The sequence below is a fragment of the Temnothorax americanus genome, unplaced genomic scaffold, assembly GCF_048541705.1.
Source record: "Temnothorax americanus isolate GAGA-0224 unplaced genomic scaffold, ASM4854170v1 Scaffold4, whole genome shotgun sequence".
Lineage (NCBI taxonomy): Eukaryota > Metazoa > Arthropoda > Insecta > Hymenoptera > Formicidae > Temnothorax > Temnothorax americanus.
In genome coordinates this window covers 3,140,302-3,153,725 of record NW_027509547.1, presented here as the reverse complement: position 1 = coordinate 3,153,725, position 13,424 = coordinate 3,140,302, and the positions used below count along the sequence as shown (strand labels likewise).

Below are 13,424 nucleotides of genomic sequence, written 5' to 3'. Positions count from 1 at the left end.
TGTTCATTTTTAAATATCTATCTGTCATGTAACTTTTTGCGAACAGCGACGCTTAAAGATTCAGAACGATAAATTATTCTTAACGCGACTTTTTAGGAATTTTCACGAGGGCATATTTTAATGTTTAATTCCTACGCCTTTCAAGAAATAAGACGATTCAATTTTGTCGAATAATTACATCGACGTTTTCTTTCAGCTAGACGAGAACAATTCAATTTCCATAATCCCCTTGTGACTCGTACGCGTACGCAGCAAATATTAACGCGCGAAATTTATATCCAATCTAAAAGAGCCGCCAAGAGTCCCCACATTTCTTTGAGGATACTAGACTCGCACAGAATTTAATACCGGTGCAGCGAAACCAGCAGACGCGGTAAAGGAGCTGCGCGATTCGCGAATATACCGTACGTTTCCCCATCTTGGCAACGAGCAATCCGCTAATACATTTCTCGATATCATCCACCGTGTATTAAGTGAGATATGAGCTTCTTGCGCGTCTGCCGGTGCTGCTTTCCGTTTGACATCAAAGTGGATACATCGCGCGCCTGTCCCTTCCTCTCCGGCTTTCTTTTTTTTTCACTTCTTTTTCTTTGTATCCTTTCGCGTGGAAGGCAGCGAAAAATTATTTCTTGTATTAACCCTTTTATATTTAATAGAATGTACATATGTGTGTTCCGTAAAAAAAATTAATGACAAATAACTTTCACGATATTCGTATGTTTACGAAAGACGAAAAGTTAAAAATATTCAAAGTAATAATTAAAAAAATTTATTACTATACACATCTTACATATACATATACGATAACAAATCACCAAAGAACTTCTAACTGTTGCCACTTATTACTGACAATGAGTAATAACTATTCTCGATTAATGATAAATAAAAAATGCGAGATATTTCGTCATCGGTTTCTAACGGTGGAATTTTAATGAAAATAGTATTAAAGAAATGCTTATATATAATAAATCAAGAGTCTCCGGCTTTATCTTATTTATTTATACAATCTCAACTATATATATAATAGAACGATAAGATTTACTTCCTTCATACGTGTATATTTAGAGAAAAAAATAAAACAATCTTTCCTGATAAGATCAACGAAACAAGATCGAGCAAGATTAATTTTCTCTGCATTCTATTGTCAGAGGTATCGACAGTTTCATGGATTGTGTGCAACTGGCTTATCATAAATCAATTACTAAATCATATTGCGTTTCAAGTATCATGAGGATTTTTAAACGTGCTTCAATGAACACAGCCAAAACGATAAAGAATGAAATGTGAAATAAATTAAGATCGATGGATTCAAGTTCAAGCTACTTTATGAAATAAAACATTTTAAATATCTCTCGCGTGATTATTTAAAATTAATTGTTTAAAATGTAGTGAATCTCATCAACGATCTCGCAAACTAAATAATTAATCGAGAATAACTTATAACTTGATAAATTGTGATACACGATATTCGTTTAAAACTTCAAACGCAACTATTTGAATCATAAAAGCAGTCTTACTAATTTTAAACTTTATTTATTTGGTAAGGTATTTCACTCGCCAAGTCACATATATGGTCACGCGACATTACAAACACGGTCGTAAACTCTGATATTACCACATAACACCCATAAAAACTGTTTCTTGTTCAATAGTATCCTCAAACAAATATATCAACGTGTCAACAGAGTATCTCAGTTTCAAGGTCTAGAGGTGTAATTGATAACAACACAAAGGAGAAAGGAGATTATCATGATCGTAATGGACGACATGTTAGACGTGCCGTGATTTCCCAAATCACGTCCTTGCACTATCACCACTATTTCTTTCTCATCTAATATCCAATTCAAGTAGTGAAAAATATCCGCGTACACCCCGGGCAGCAGTGGCTTAGCACACCCCTCGCCACCCGAAACGACACCGGTCAGAACACCTTTGCAGACCATCCCGCCGCCGGAATCACCCTGGAAGATTCAAAAAATTGTATATCAGCAATATAAATCACGTTGGTCATGAATACATGCGTAAATATATACGTAAATGAATAAGAAAATACGAATTACTTGACAAGCGTCTCTTCCACCCTCTAGATAACCAGCACAAAACATTCCCGATGGCAAATTTGTTATGTTTTTGAGCAGTTTGCGACATTCGTTTACGCTTCGAATGGGTAAATCCACGTACAGCAAGTCGGGAGACGTTATTGGGATATCCTGAAATATTTTTAATGTGTTGTAATGACTTCCTAATTCAAGCAAATTTTCCTGCGGTTAAAATATTTTGCTGTATACTCACGGACGATTGATAACCCCAACCAGGTACCTGACAAACTGTCTTGGGTACGGGTGGGTTCCCTGGCAAGGGCACACTACGAATTTCCGGAGTAAACTTAAAGGGTTGCGATAGCTACGAAAATCAGACGTGAATTACGCTTATTCTAGAAGCCACACGAAAATGCGGCAAATAACGGTTGATTTTTAAAACCATCGTACTTTCAAAACGGCAACGTCATTGTGCAAAGTTCTAAGATTAAATTTCGGGTGAATCCTGATAGTCACAACGCCCCTTTCCTGTCGATTCGTTCGTTTGTCGGACAACTTTACTACTCCTCCAACCACAATAATCGTCCATGGTTGTATAACCTTTCCAGACCTACGTAATTAATAACTCTATTTATTTCTATTCAGTAATAATCTGTAGTTTAATTTAATTATAGATCTAAATACTTTTTTTCTCCGCGCTTTTTTACTAATTTACTAATGTGTACGATATATAAATTAATAAGTTGATCGATGTTTTACGCAAAGAATAATTTTTCAAGAAGATAACAGAGATGTAGATTATAATATGTCAGATCACTGAGATATCGCTGATGGTATTTATCGCAAAATAACAAGAAGTTATAGAAGCAAAGTTGGTAGCAATATTAAAGTAGCGAGATCTACAATTCAATTTATGATGTCCGATGATAATGATCGAGATATCTGATCATTATCAACGAGAACTTGAACTGATTTGAAATCATTGGCTTACATATACATGCAGTGACCTGCAGTTAGGACTAGAGAAGAGCTAATCAAACTTCCGCCGCAAAAGTGCGTTTTGGAGTAGCTGCGCATTAAAGACACCTAAAAATAGCATTCCTTTCAGACATGCATTAAATTGAAATTGTCAAAAAACATTACCTGATGAGGGAATTGCTTCAAAACGGCCTTTGTGCCATTAACTATGCGACCAGTCAAATCGAAAGTCGTTGGCGTCATGTCAAGAGGAATACCGTCAGGAAGAAGATCGGTTGGCGAGCCTTAACGCACAAATTATAATTGTCATTATCGCGTTGACGGTGCACACATCGTGTTGTCGCAAGATAAAATCTAAATTGCACGACAAAAATGGATTTATTGAGAAGAACGAGGCTTATAATCCCGGGTTATTGCGACGCATGAATTAGATATTCGTTACGGGCGTAAAAATTATTTTCCAGAACGTGCACGGCCCGCGCGATAATTATCGGCGAGCTTAATGAAAAACTAATTAACCGTCGCAATTTTATCCGAGCGCGATTAATATTCTATCAACCCCCGATCTTGTTGCGAGTGCATGCCGCGCATATTTTGATTCGATAATGCATACTAATGTATCGTGCAAAATTGCTCGTTGCCCACGGCCTGAATATCTTCCCCGGTTTCAAAAACAAACAAGAATAATAATCAGAAGCGAGCACGTGTTGCCCCGCTTTGCGATTCACGAAATCAGTTTAGAGACCGAGATATACGAAACCTTCTCTCTTTTTTACACTTACCACGGACGAGATACAGAATCGCCAGAAACACTAATAGATGTAACGTAGACCGCATTGTTCTCCACGATTCACGAAGGTTCGTCATTTAGTCACTACCACAGAACGACTGTCTGACTGTCGCTAGCAATCGCGGGATAAAAATTCGTTATCGGATCCACGCAGCCGAGCAAAGCCTTTATCGTAGCTTTATCCGTTATCGGTTATCGGTTATTATCTCGGGTTAATTGAGATTGGATTCCACGTCAATTTACATTATATCTCTATACGCACTCATGGAAATTCCAGTATTACCGCAACTCTCGAATTCTTTTGTGCAACTTTGTTTTTTGCAATATCACACTTTGCACAATATCATAGTTTCATTTCCGATAAATTTTACTGAAAAATTTCTGTCGTTAAGAGTTTTCTTCTTCTTTATGATGCCAATTTTGATTAGTTCGCCAGTGCTTCCTTTCTCTTTTCACTAAGATAAAACGTCTATGATTATGATAATAAGTTACAAGAAATAGGAGGAGCAGCGATAATATCGGCTCATAAAAAATCACACCGCTATATATATGCAAAATTGCGACGCCATCGATATAGCGGTTTGAAACGATACTCCCGACGTCGAGGGATCAGGCGAGGCCACGAGCGCGACAATTCTTCCGGAAGCCAATGAAATTACCAAGTAGGATAGATAAAAATGTCCCGGAATTGGCAGAATTTTTGAATTCCACCCGGAGCCGGACGAGATATCGGGCATCAACGACAAGGGCGATCCGGAGATAATGAAATTCCGGAACGGAGGCTATTTCCGGCGACTGCAGCGGCCGGCTGCAGGATATTCATCGAAGACGGCGCTAAACTGCGAGTCGTGCGAGTATCCAATATGCAAAGTGGTTGGTGGCCGTTCAGTTCAACCACTATTGATGTAAATTATCGGGATATCGTTGTTCCTTCCTTTACTCTACCCCTTCTTCCCTCAACGTCATGTGGTGGAAGATCGGGAGCCATCGACAACGAAAAGAGAGATAAGGAACAACAGATATGGGAGAGAAGAGAAAAATATTTACCCGAAAAAGAGGACTAAACGTAAAAAAAAATTAATGAAGGAAAATTTATAGATAATGTTAGAATAGGAAGAAATATAGCACGTTAAATTATACATAATTAATCTATTATATTTCAGCGATTTCGTTTTGGACCTCTCATTTTTTTCTTACACCTAAGTGTGATTATATTTCCGTATTCTATATACTGTTGTTCAGATAAAATATTAACCTTCTGCTCAGTGCAGTTTTCTTTCTTGTTTCGCGCGTTGAATCATCACTTCTAAAATTTTATATTTGAGTATCGAGTACATTTTGCAACATTTTTGCGTGCATTTTACAGTTTGAGCAATACTTTTATATGTACATACTTTTTATTATTTAATTATAAATCTCGTTTTTTCAATTCTTAAACTTTGTGATCATATTTAATGATAATGCATACGGTTTCCCGCAGCTACAAATATATTTATTATGTGATAAATTTAAATAATTCCATTTGAAATCATTACAGGAAGAACAAATATTACATTAGCTTGATAAAGATGCAGCGAAAGTAAAGGATATATCGCGAGTTTATGACGTTCTAACTGTAAATGACGAGATATCTCCCGAGGATAATGAGAGATTCAACGATACGATAGGTAACGGGGGAGGCAGAGGACGAAAGGGAGAGAGCGGAGAGATATCGCCGAGAGGGGGCCGGCGAGCGGGACAGAGTGTATAGGGCTGATAGGAGTCGCCATTACGCATCCCCATGTTAAACCAGCCCCCGCGTACAGAGACACGCAACCCCTGTGTACAACCTCCGTGTGTCCAACGGACCCCGTCGAGGAGCCCCAGGCGTTGCGTTGTCTACCGCAGAATCGCCATTCGATCGGTCCACTCGGAAGCATGTCGCGATCGTACATACGCATCGGACGTACCGTTCGGTTTAATACCAGCTCGGGGTGGTAGCCGGCTGGCCGGCGAGCTAACAGCCGCCGACAAGCTCGTAATTTAGCCCTCTCTCGGGCCCAGGTATAGCTGGCGCGCGAACGAACCCTTCCTTTTCGTCCAGCAAAGCTATATACGCGTTTGCCACGATACGCAGGTAGGAACATCACGAGCGGCAAATTAGATTTATCCGCGAGCGTGCTAGTAGTCAACGTAGTTTGGCTATTGGGGGCAACTATGCGGCAACAATACGAAATCCACAAGCACAGATTATACAGCATCCCGGGTTGAAAGGGATTTGCGTACCTATGCGCGCGTAGTAGGTATGCTTTTGATGTATTGATACTTTATCGCAATCACGGCTAATTAGTAGCGCGCGTCAGGGAGAATAGGAAGATAAATAAATGGATGCTCTGAATACATCCCTCTTTGGGATATCGGCTCTCCGCAGAATTATCGCGGCGAAACGCACTCGCCGTGTTTGTGCTACATGGTGTATACATGATGCGTTGTGTGCACCACGAAGAAACGTATGATCCGCGAACTGGAAAATTACGCGAACAATTTAGATTTATAAGATGCACGAAGTAACTATCATTTTTTATATGAGTAAATAAATGTATCAGAAATTAAATGAAGAATAGCTTTCTCGGACAAACCTTTGTCACATATATTGCTCAGCATTTATTCACATTGGTGCAAATTCACGTTAAACGTCAAATGTTTAATTCCCGAGTACAAACATATATACTTGTACTTCGAGTTTCAAATAGTAGTTATAATTAACGTGTTTTCAACAGACCGGTACTTCTGAAACGCACTACGAGGCGAAATAAACACGTGAATATGTAAATGCATATAATACTCGTGCGGGCAGAGTATCAAGACAAACCGACGAAATGCATATTCAAACAAAATTTAAATCCCATCTTGATTTTTCATGGTACGTTCCCAAACGGCGTTTCGTTCTCCCCCTCATCTCTCTCATTCTCTCTTTCCGTCTCGGTCTATCCCGTGTCGTTTTACTCCGGCGCAATATCCCTTTCTATCTCTCTCTTCCCCTTCGATCGTCCTCTCCCGCCGCCTCTCACCTCCACCGTCACTTCATTTCTCTCTCCTTCTCTCGTCTCTCTTTCCCCCCCGAGGTGGCTTTCCTTCTGGGTCGGGACGTGCCACCTCTTCTTCGCTTCTCTCAGCCGCGTCGCGGAATCATTCTCGATGGAACCGTGGACAATGTTTATGGAACGCGTAATGATAAGGAATGCTACCTACGACCGATGGTCACGATCACGCGAGCGGAGGCGGCGGGGTTGTAGTCTCCTCGCTGTCCTCGGACTATTATTTAGTCACGGAAAGCGGGCGCAATTTTGCATAGCTAATGCCGCGCATCTTATTCGCTTCAACAGATCCGCTGCAGTCATCGATTCTCGTTTGCCGTTTAATAATTTATCAGACTACATATTATGGTTTTGTCTTATCCCGTCAACAATTTATTGCTAAACGCGCGAATTTATCTCCTGTATTTTTATAATAGACTGTACAACAATCACTGATTTTTAGTAATGATAACGATCGGTAAATCTGTATTTCGATTATCGAAATACAGATCATCGAAATCATCGATACGCGATCATATCTTACAATATTATTCCAAACAAATTAATTAATAAATATATAATTTTATATCACACGTATTTTATCACTTATCGTCATTTATCGATTTTTATCCGGTAGCTTAGTTACGATGTTAGAAGAAATATGTACTTGCGCGCGATGCACCGGTAAGCATTTCTCGCTGCCGGACAAAAACGACTTTGGCAAAGTAGCGAATCGGCGTTTCTATTCATTTGCTCCCTTCGGGAGGCACCGTTCCACGTCACGGAGAAACGAGAATGATAACCTTGACTGCAATGCAGCCAGTTAAAGGGTCGTTCAAGGTCTACCAGATAGTTCCCGGGTTCTATATCGTCTGGTCGTCGCTACGCTTCGCCAAATGGAGAGACTCCGAGACACACGGGACGAAGCCCTTTTCCAATTTCACGCGAACGCGGATCGCGCCGCCGCGTTCTATACTCGGGAAATTACATGGCCTGGCACTGAAATACCAGACTAGGTGGTGTGTCTCAAATGCGCCGCGTGCACTTCATCCGCAATGGTCTGTGAAAACGGAGAGAAGAGGCGCGGCGCGACGCATTAATAAAGATTCCTGTACGACGCCGCGTGCACGGCAATTTAAGTGGTATTTAAAGAGGGTCGATCTTAAATCAAGCGCATCATTACGCATCCGTACTATACTTACTTATCTGCGATTACTTCTTCCGCGGTTACTTCAAAAAGGTAATTTTCAGAAGATGAAGTTCGCGGGATTCGAAAGCGGTAAGATGCTCCGAAGTAAACTGACCGTATTTTTATGAAACTGCTATGTTGATCCCCATATTAACCCTTGGATGCAAAAAAAGGGGTTTTAAGAATATTGCAATATTTACTTTCTTGCATTACTTTTTCAATGCCTCCAACAGACTTTTCTCTTTTTTTGAGCAATTTCCAGAGAAACTTAAAGCTATCTCTCGACAGTAGTCAATTTAAAATTATCATTTTTACAAAATTTATTAGGAAATCATACATTTAAGGGTTAAAAAGTACACTCTTCTAAAAGAAAGATATTATTCAATTAATAACTCTATAAAGAGCAAAAATCTAAGAAGCTATTTTCGATAATAGTCCCTATTCTTGGTCATAATAATTTAAGGGAAAGAAAGGTTTGTTGACTGAAAAATTTCTCGAAGTTTTCTGATAATCATAAAGTAAATAAAAAGCCAAAATGACGAATTGTAACGACATAACGAGGACCTCACTAAATTTTCGCATCGCGCATGTTTCACATAAGCTGTCGTAGACGTATATAGGTTATAGATCATTGATATTACTCGCTCTCTGGCAGTTCCTTTTAAATTCATGCCTAATAAATATATCGCTGGCTGCGCAAACTGAAACGAATACGCCGCACGAATAAGAAACATCGGCTCCAATGGCGCCTTACTCCAAAGTTAACTCTCTCGTATACAATATTCGCGCGTCTCGCACGACCTTAACCCTCGGCCCGAAGTGGTGAATTTTTTATGCGATTTGCCATTTCCATCTGCGCGCGAGACAGCCGCGCTTTCGTTGCCATCTCGGAGGCGTTCCCGAATGCCTACTCGAAGCTTTTCTCGGCTGGCGTGAGTGCGAGTGACGTCTACTCGAGCTGATGGCGGGTCGGAGTAGATTTTTCTCTTTTTTTTTCTTTTTCCTTTCCGAGGCCAAAATTGGGTTGCGCGCCTTTCCCTAAGGCTTCTCTCGCGGTAAAGTGGCTCACGTATGTCGTCTTGAAGGAAATTATGTCAAGTCGTCATTGTCGGTGCCATTAACGATCAGCACTTCTTCCTGACAAACTCTCTCTCCTCCTTTTCTCTCCTCCTTCTCGAGCTCCTACTTTGCAAGAAGACGGGCGGGTTCAGCCAAACTGTGCATATCGCATCACCATGAATCACCATCACGTACGAGCAAAAATAACGCTTACGTATCCCGACGAAATCGGCGTTCGCCCGAAAAAAAAAATGACATCCCATCGGCGATGCCGAAGATAACGTTCCAATTAGAATATCTCAGATATCTCCGTCGTGGAATTCTCATTACTTCGAGCACCCCGCGCGCCGCGCTGACGGCGTGTATAATTTCAGGATAACGGGAGAGCGCGATCCCATTGACGCAGCATCCAGACGCAGCACCTCTCAATGGCTTACAATTAGCGCGATTACAAGATACAGATCCAATACACGAGTGCTGTATATCATGCGGGATATTTCGTAGTATTAAGCCATTCAAATAACATAATTATTGCGATCATAGTTACTGCGATAAAATCAGTATTTCCGTTGTAGCTGCATTTAAATGCAGCTCTCTCTCTCTCTCTCTTTCTCTTTAATGTTACTTTATCTTAATCTAATTAACGATCAGTTTTCACGATAATCCTGGATCTGTAGTGCAACGGAATTGCAAGACTTCCATAGGATTCTACACAGGGATGACTATCATCCGCAAAAAAATATTAATAATATGAATTTTACGGGTTTTTCACTATCACGTGGCGTTTTTACGATTTGCACGGGTAAAAATGCAGTCGTTAGAGATGTTTCCCGTATACTTTTGTGGCAGACTTCGAAAGGTCTGGCACGAAGTAACGTTTGGTCCGCGTCCCGTTAACGGCACGCGTTTCTTGCGACATCGCACCTTTAACCCTTTCGCGAGTAAATTATCCACGATATTTATGCTTAGGATTCCTCGCATTTGCGTTTTTCTTTCGGCGGGCGTATCTTAAAATCGCATATTTAATTTCGCACGTTACGCAGTTAATTACACGGTTAAGTGCCTATTCTATCGTATCTCAAGAACAAACGGAATAAATCCCGGCAGAGGAGGCGGGCGAGTATAGTTTAGAGCCTCAAAGTCACGGTTATTCTACCCGAGCGGACATAATGCAACGAAATAGCGCGCCTGTCCTCCTATATTTATGCATCGCACTGTTAGATCGTAATCTCTTTCGCAGGTGTATATTCAGGATATAGGCAACGTAATTTCTAAATCAATGAAAATAATTAAGGTGAGACACGTAGTCGGAAAGGCACGGCGAGAAAGCTGCGATAATTATTTACGAAAATAAAATTGCCAGAACACGAGCGTCGATGTTTTCGGCGCCTTCACGCGAGCCGAAATATTTTTCGCCGTTTACAGCTGGGTAAAGCCGAGACACGCGATGCGGTCAGCGTTCATGGGACCGTATAGCCAGGCTCTCGTGCATCGCCGCACTCGCCCGCAGCCATGGCAACCGCAGTCGTGCTCTTCGTGTTACATAACCGGGAGCCTGTGCAGCCGTGACCTCGATCCCAGTCGGTGACTTCGTCTTCGACCACGGTCGAGGCACGTCTGTGCCCTGCCCGCTTGCCCAGCACGCCGCTCTCCTCCTCTCCGTCACCAGCACCGCCACCATCGTCGCGGGGACCAGAACCAGATGCCTCGGGTCGAACCACTCGCAGACAAAACAACCACCTTCCACGACGGCCACGACCTTTTCGCCGGCTCCCGCACAGCCCGACTCGGTATGCAATGGCGTCTCGGTTTTACGTAAGAGACCCGAGAGGAGCGAAATTCATCGAAGGATTACCATTTTGCGACGCTTACGTCATCGCTTCTTGCCGATGACTTCGAATGCAAACCGGTGTGTTGCACATCGAAGAAGAATCGAGATTCCGAGATATTATTCGTCTGAAGAAAGCGTGCTTAAAGAGAGGATCCTTGTACGCGAAACGGACGGTGTAATCTTTACATTTGCAAGGTAAATGTCGCGTCGCGATGTTACTCCCACGATCCACCGTCGTTCGGACAAAGTGGCTTTCGTTGAATCCAGAAGGGATTATGCACGGCGATCGGTCACGCCAATTTTTATTAGAGAATCCTTCCGCGAGAGGAGAATAGCGACTCATCGAATACCGCTTTTTTACAACAGAAATCCTCGAGATGTGGATGACGTGCCTCGCGATCGTAAGTGTCCGTATGGCAATCTCTTCTTCTTTGTTGGCCGGAGTAATGTTCGACGTGGGTGCGAGTATGGGCAATCTTCTTGATGATGCGTGTCTAAGACGGAAATATCATGATCGCAATATCAATAATAATAACAGGCGCCAGCATCTGTAGAATTCTCTAATGATGAAAATTGAAATTCATCACTACAATACGTCGCACTAATACCGCTTTTATATAGTATTATCATTATGAAAAGGAAAAAAGGGGATTATATATATATATATATATATATATATATATATATATATAAATGTATTAAACCCCATGTTCACAAAATCCACGTTATATTTCGCGTTGTATATCAAGTTAACTTATTTACCGTTAAATGTGCATTTTAATATAACTGTATATATTCTTCATCGTGTTATGTCATTAATAATAGCCTGTTAAACGAATAGGTTTTCCTTACGTTTAGAGATAAATCGAATCGATATTAATAATGCAAATGTTCTTCTGTCACTGTTTAGAAAGCAGTTCTTATCTACTTTTTATAGGTAGGATGGATAATGGTTGTTCTGCACGGATCTCAATTCCCGCCTCTTCCAGCGCTGATTCAATGTTTCAATCACCGCGAAACATAAGCGACATTGTCCCTCGCGTTTTTACATTCAGCCGAACGCTATCCTTTGTCGCGCGACAGAAAAGTCGCTTGTCTTTCCTTTGACATTTCCCAACTTTATTGGACGCCTGGAAAAACATATCCTCTGTCTGTAGACGTCTAGCGTGTTATTGTAGATAATTCATCAGTGTCGCGTAGGATGAACGACGCGTATTTTCCAATATATATATACTCGTATAATAACGTAACTGTCAATTCCCAAATTCTTAATGCATTGATGTATGAAGCTAATAACGTGCCAAGTGTATATAAAATTGTTTCGCATCGATGAGTGAAATCAGAGATACGTTTCGTCACTCTTTGACACCGTCATTACGAAAACTCGTTTTCATAAATTTCATATTCGGTAAAGTTTAACAAACGTAACAATATAAATAAATAAAAAATAAGAAGAATCGTTGTATCAAAAACGATTGTAGTATATTAATATTAAAATTTGCAAACAGCAAAATTCGATTTATAATTTTATATTTGATTTATAATTATAATTTATAATTTATAAATTCGTAATCTTTTGCAATTGAGATGTCATAATTTATAAAGATTAGCCGCGAAGAATTTGTCTAATCAAGATGCCTCTCCCGCAGAGCAGACAATAATTTCGGGAAATTGCCGATGATAAGAACTTGAGTATATGTGAAAATGTATCACATATAAGCCGCTCCCTATTTCGGAAATGTATACACCGAGCGTATATGTATACCAACTCGCGCAAATACTCGTTCAGGCGCAGCCTCCTTTATGAGACACTCCGGGAATAGCCGAGGTATAGCGATACTGCTTATTGTCCCTGCATTATGCCATAATAGAATCACTTTGTTATGGCAGGGCGATTACCTTCTCTCGTGTATCGGTTGATGTACGTATACGAGCCGAACGCGTCGTTGTGTATACTCAGACGCTGGTTTCGTAACTTCGACTGCAGATAGATATAATCGGACCAAATAATACTCTCCCGAGATTTCGCGATAACTAATCTGTAATCTACGATATTCTCAGCCACCAAGAAATGACATAATAAGCTTACTGTAATTAAGATTTGTTATATCGCGATGCTGTTTCAATCCACTGTAAATTCACTGCAAATTTAATGTCAGAAAGCTTTTTCCTCGATCATCAAATATCGCAGTCTCAATGATTACAACAAATTTTTAAACATGTTTCTATATAATTCACGTTATGTTATTTTTCAAGAAAGTTAGATTTACTGTCATATGTATGATGTACATGTATATATAGATGATGTACGGAAAGTTGATCGAGATCCTGAAATAAGAAATGCTAATTAATATCTTAAAATAATGTTTATTAAGTCCGAATTTAAACGTTACCATGTCGCGTTTCATGGTACAAAAATTTAATTGCACAGTTCACTGTTACTACGTTTACGCGAGCGTTACTTCTGTAGTAACTTACGTGA

The 13,424-nt window shown here is 40.5% G+C and overlaps 1 protein-coding gene and 1 long non-coding RNA gene across 2 annotated transcripts in view; one reads left to right on the top strand and one right to left on the bottom strand.

Moving 5' to 3' along the window:
- LOC143902602 (uncharacterized) overlaps nt 1–13,424 on the top strand; it is a 123,748-nt gene that overhangs the window by 88,349 nt on the left and 21,975 nt on the right. The gene's annotated exons all lie outside the window — the stretch shown is intronic.
- LOC143902495 (trypsin-2) lies at nt 1,518–3,933 on the bottom strand. The gene is made up of 7 exons (XM_077415450.1): nt 3,800–3,933; nt 3,183–3,301; nt 3,031–3,125; nt 2,490–2,649; nt 2,293–2,403; nt 2,061–2,210; nt 1,518–1,961 (listed from the first exon to the last, which is right to left on the bottom strand). Exons 1-7 carry the CDS (start codon nt 3,882–3,884, stop codon nt 1,698–1,700), a joined length of 984 nt encoding a protein of 327 aa, XP_077271576.1. The 5' UTR covers nt 3,885–3,933; the 3' UTR covers nt 1,518–1,697.

Excerpts from the sequence above, each read along its gene's own strand:
- LOC143902495 (XM_077415450.1), bottom strand. The coding sequence starts at position 3,884 with ATGACGAACCTTCGTGAATCGTGGAGAACAATGCGGTCTACGTTACAT. Across the intron at positions 3,302-3,799 it reads GATTCTGTATCTCGTCCGTG|GCTCGCCAACCGATCTTCTT; the intron begins GTAAGTGTAAAA and ends TTGTGCGTTAAG. Across the intron at positions 1,962-2,060 it reads GTGGAAGAGACGCTTGTCAA|GGTGATTCCGGCGGCGGGAT; the intron begins GTAATTCGTATT and ends TGAATCTTCCAG.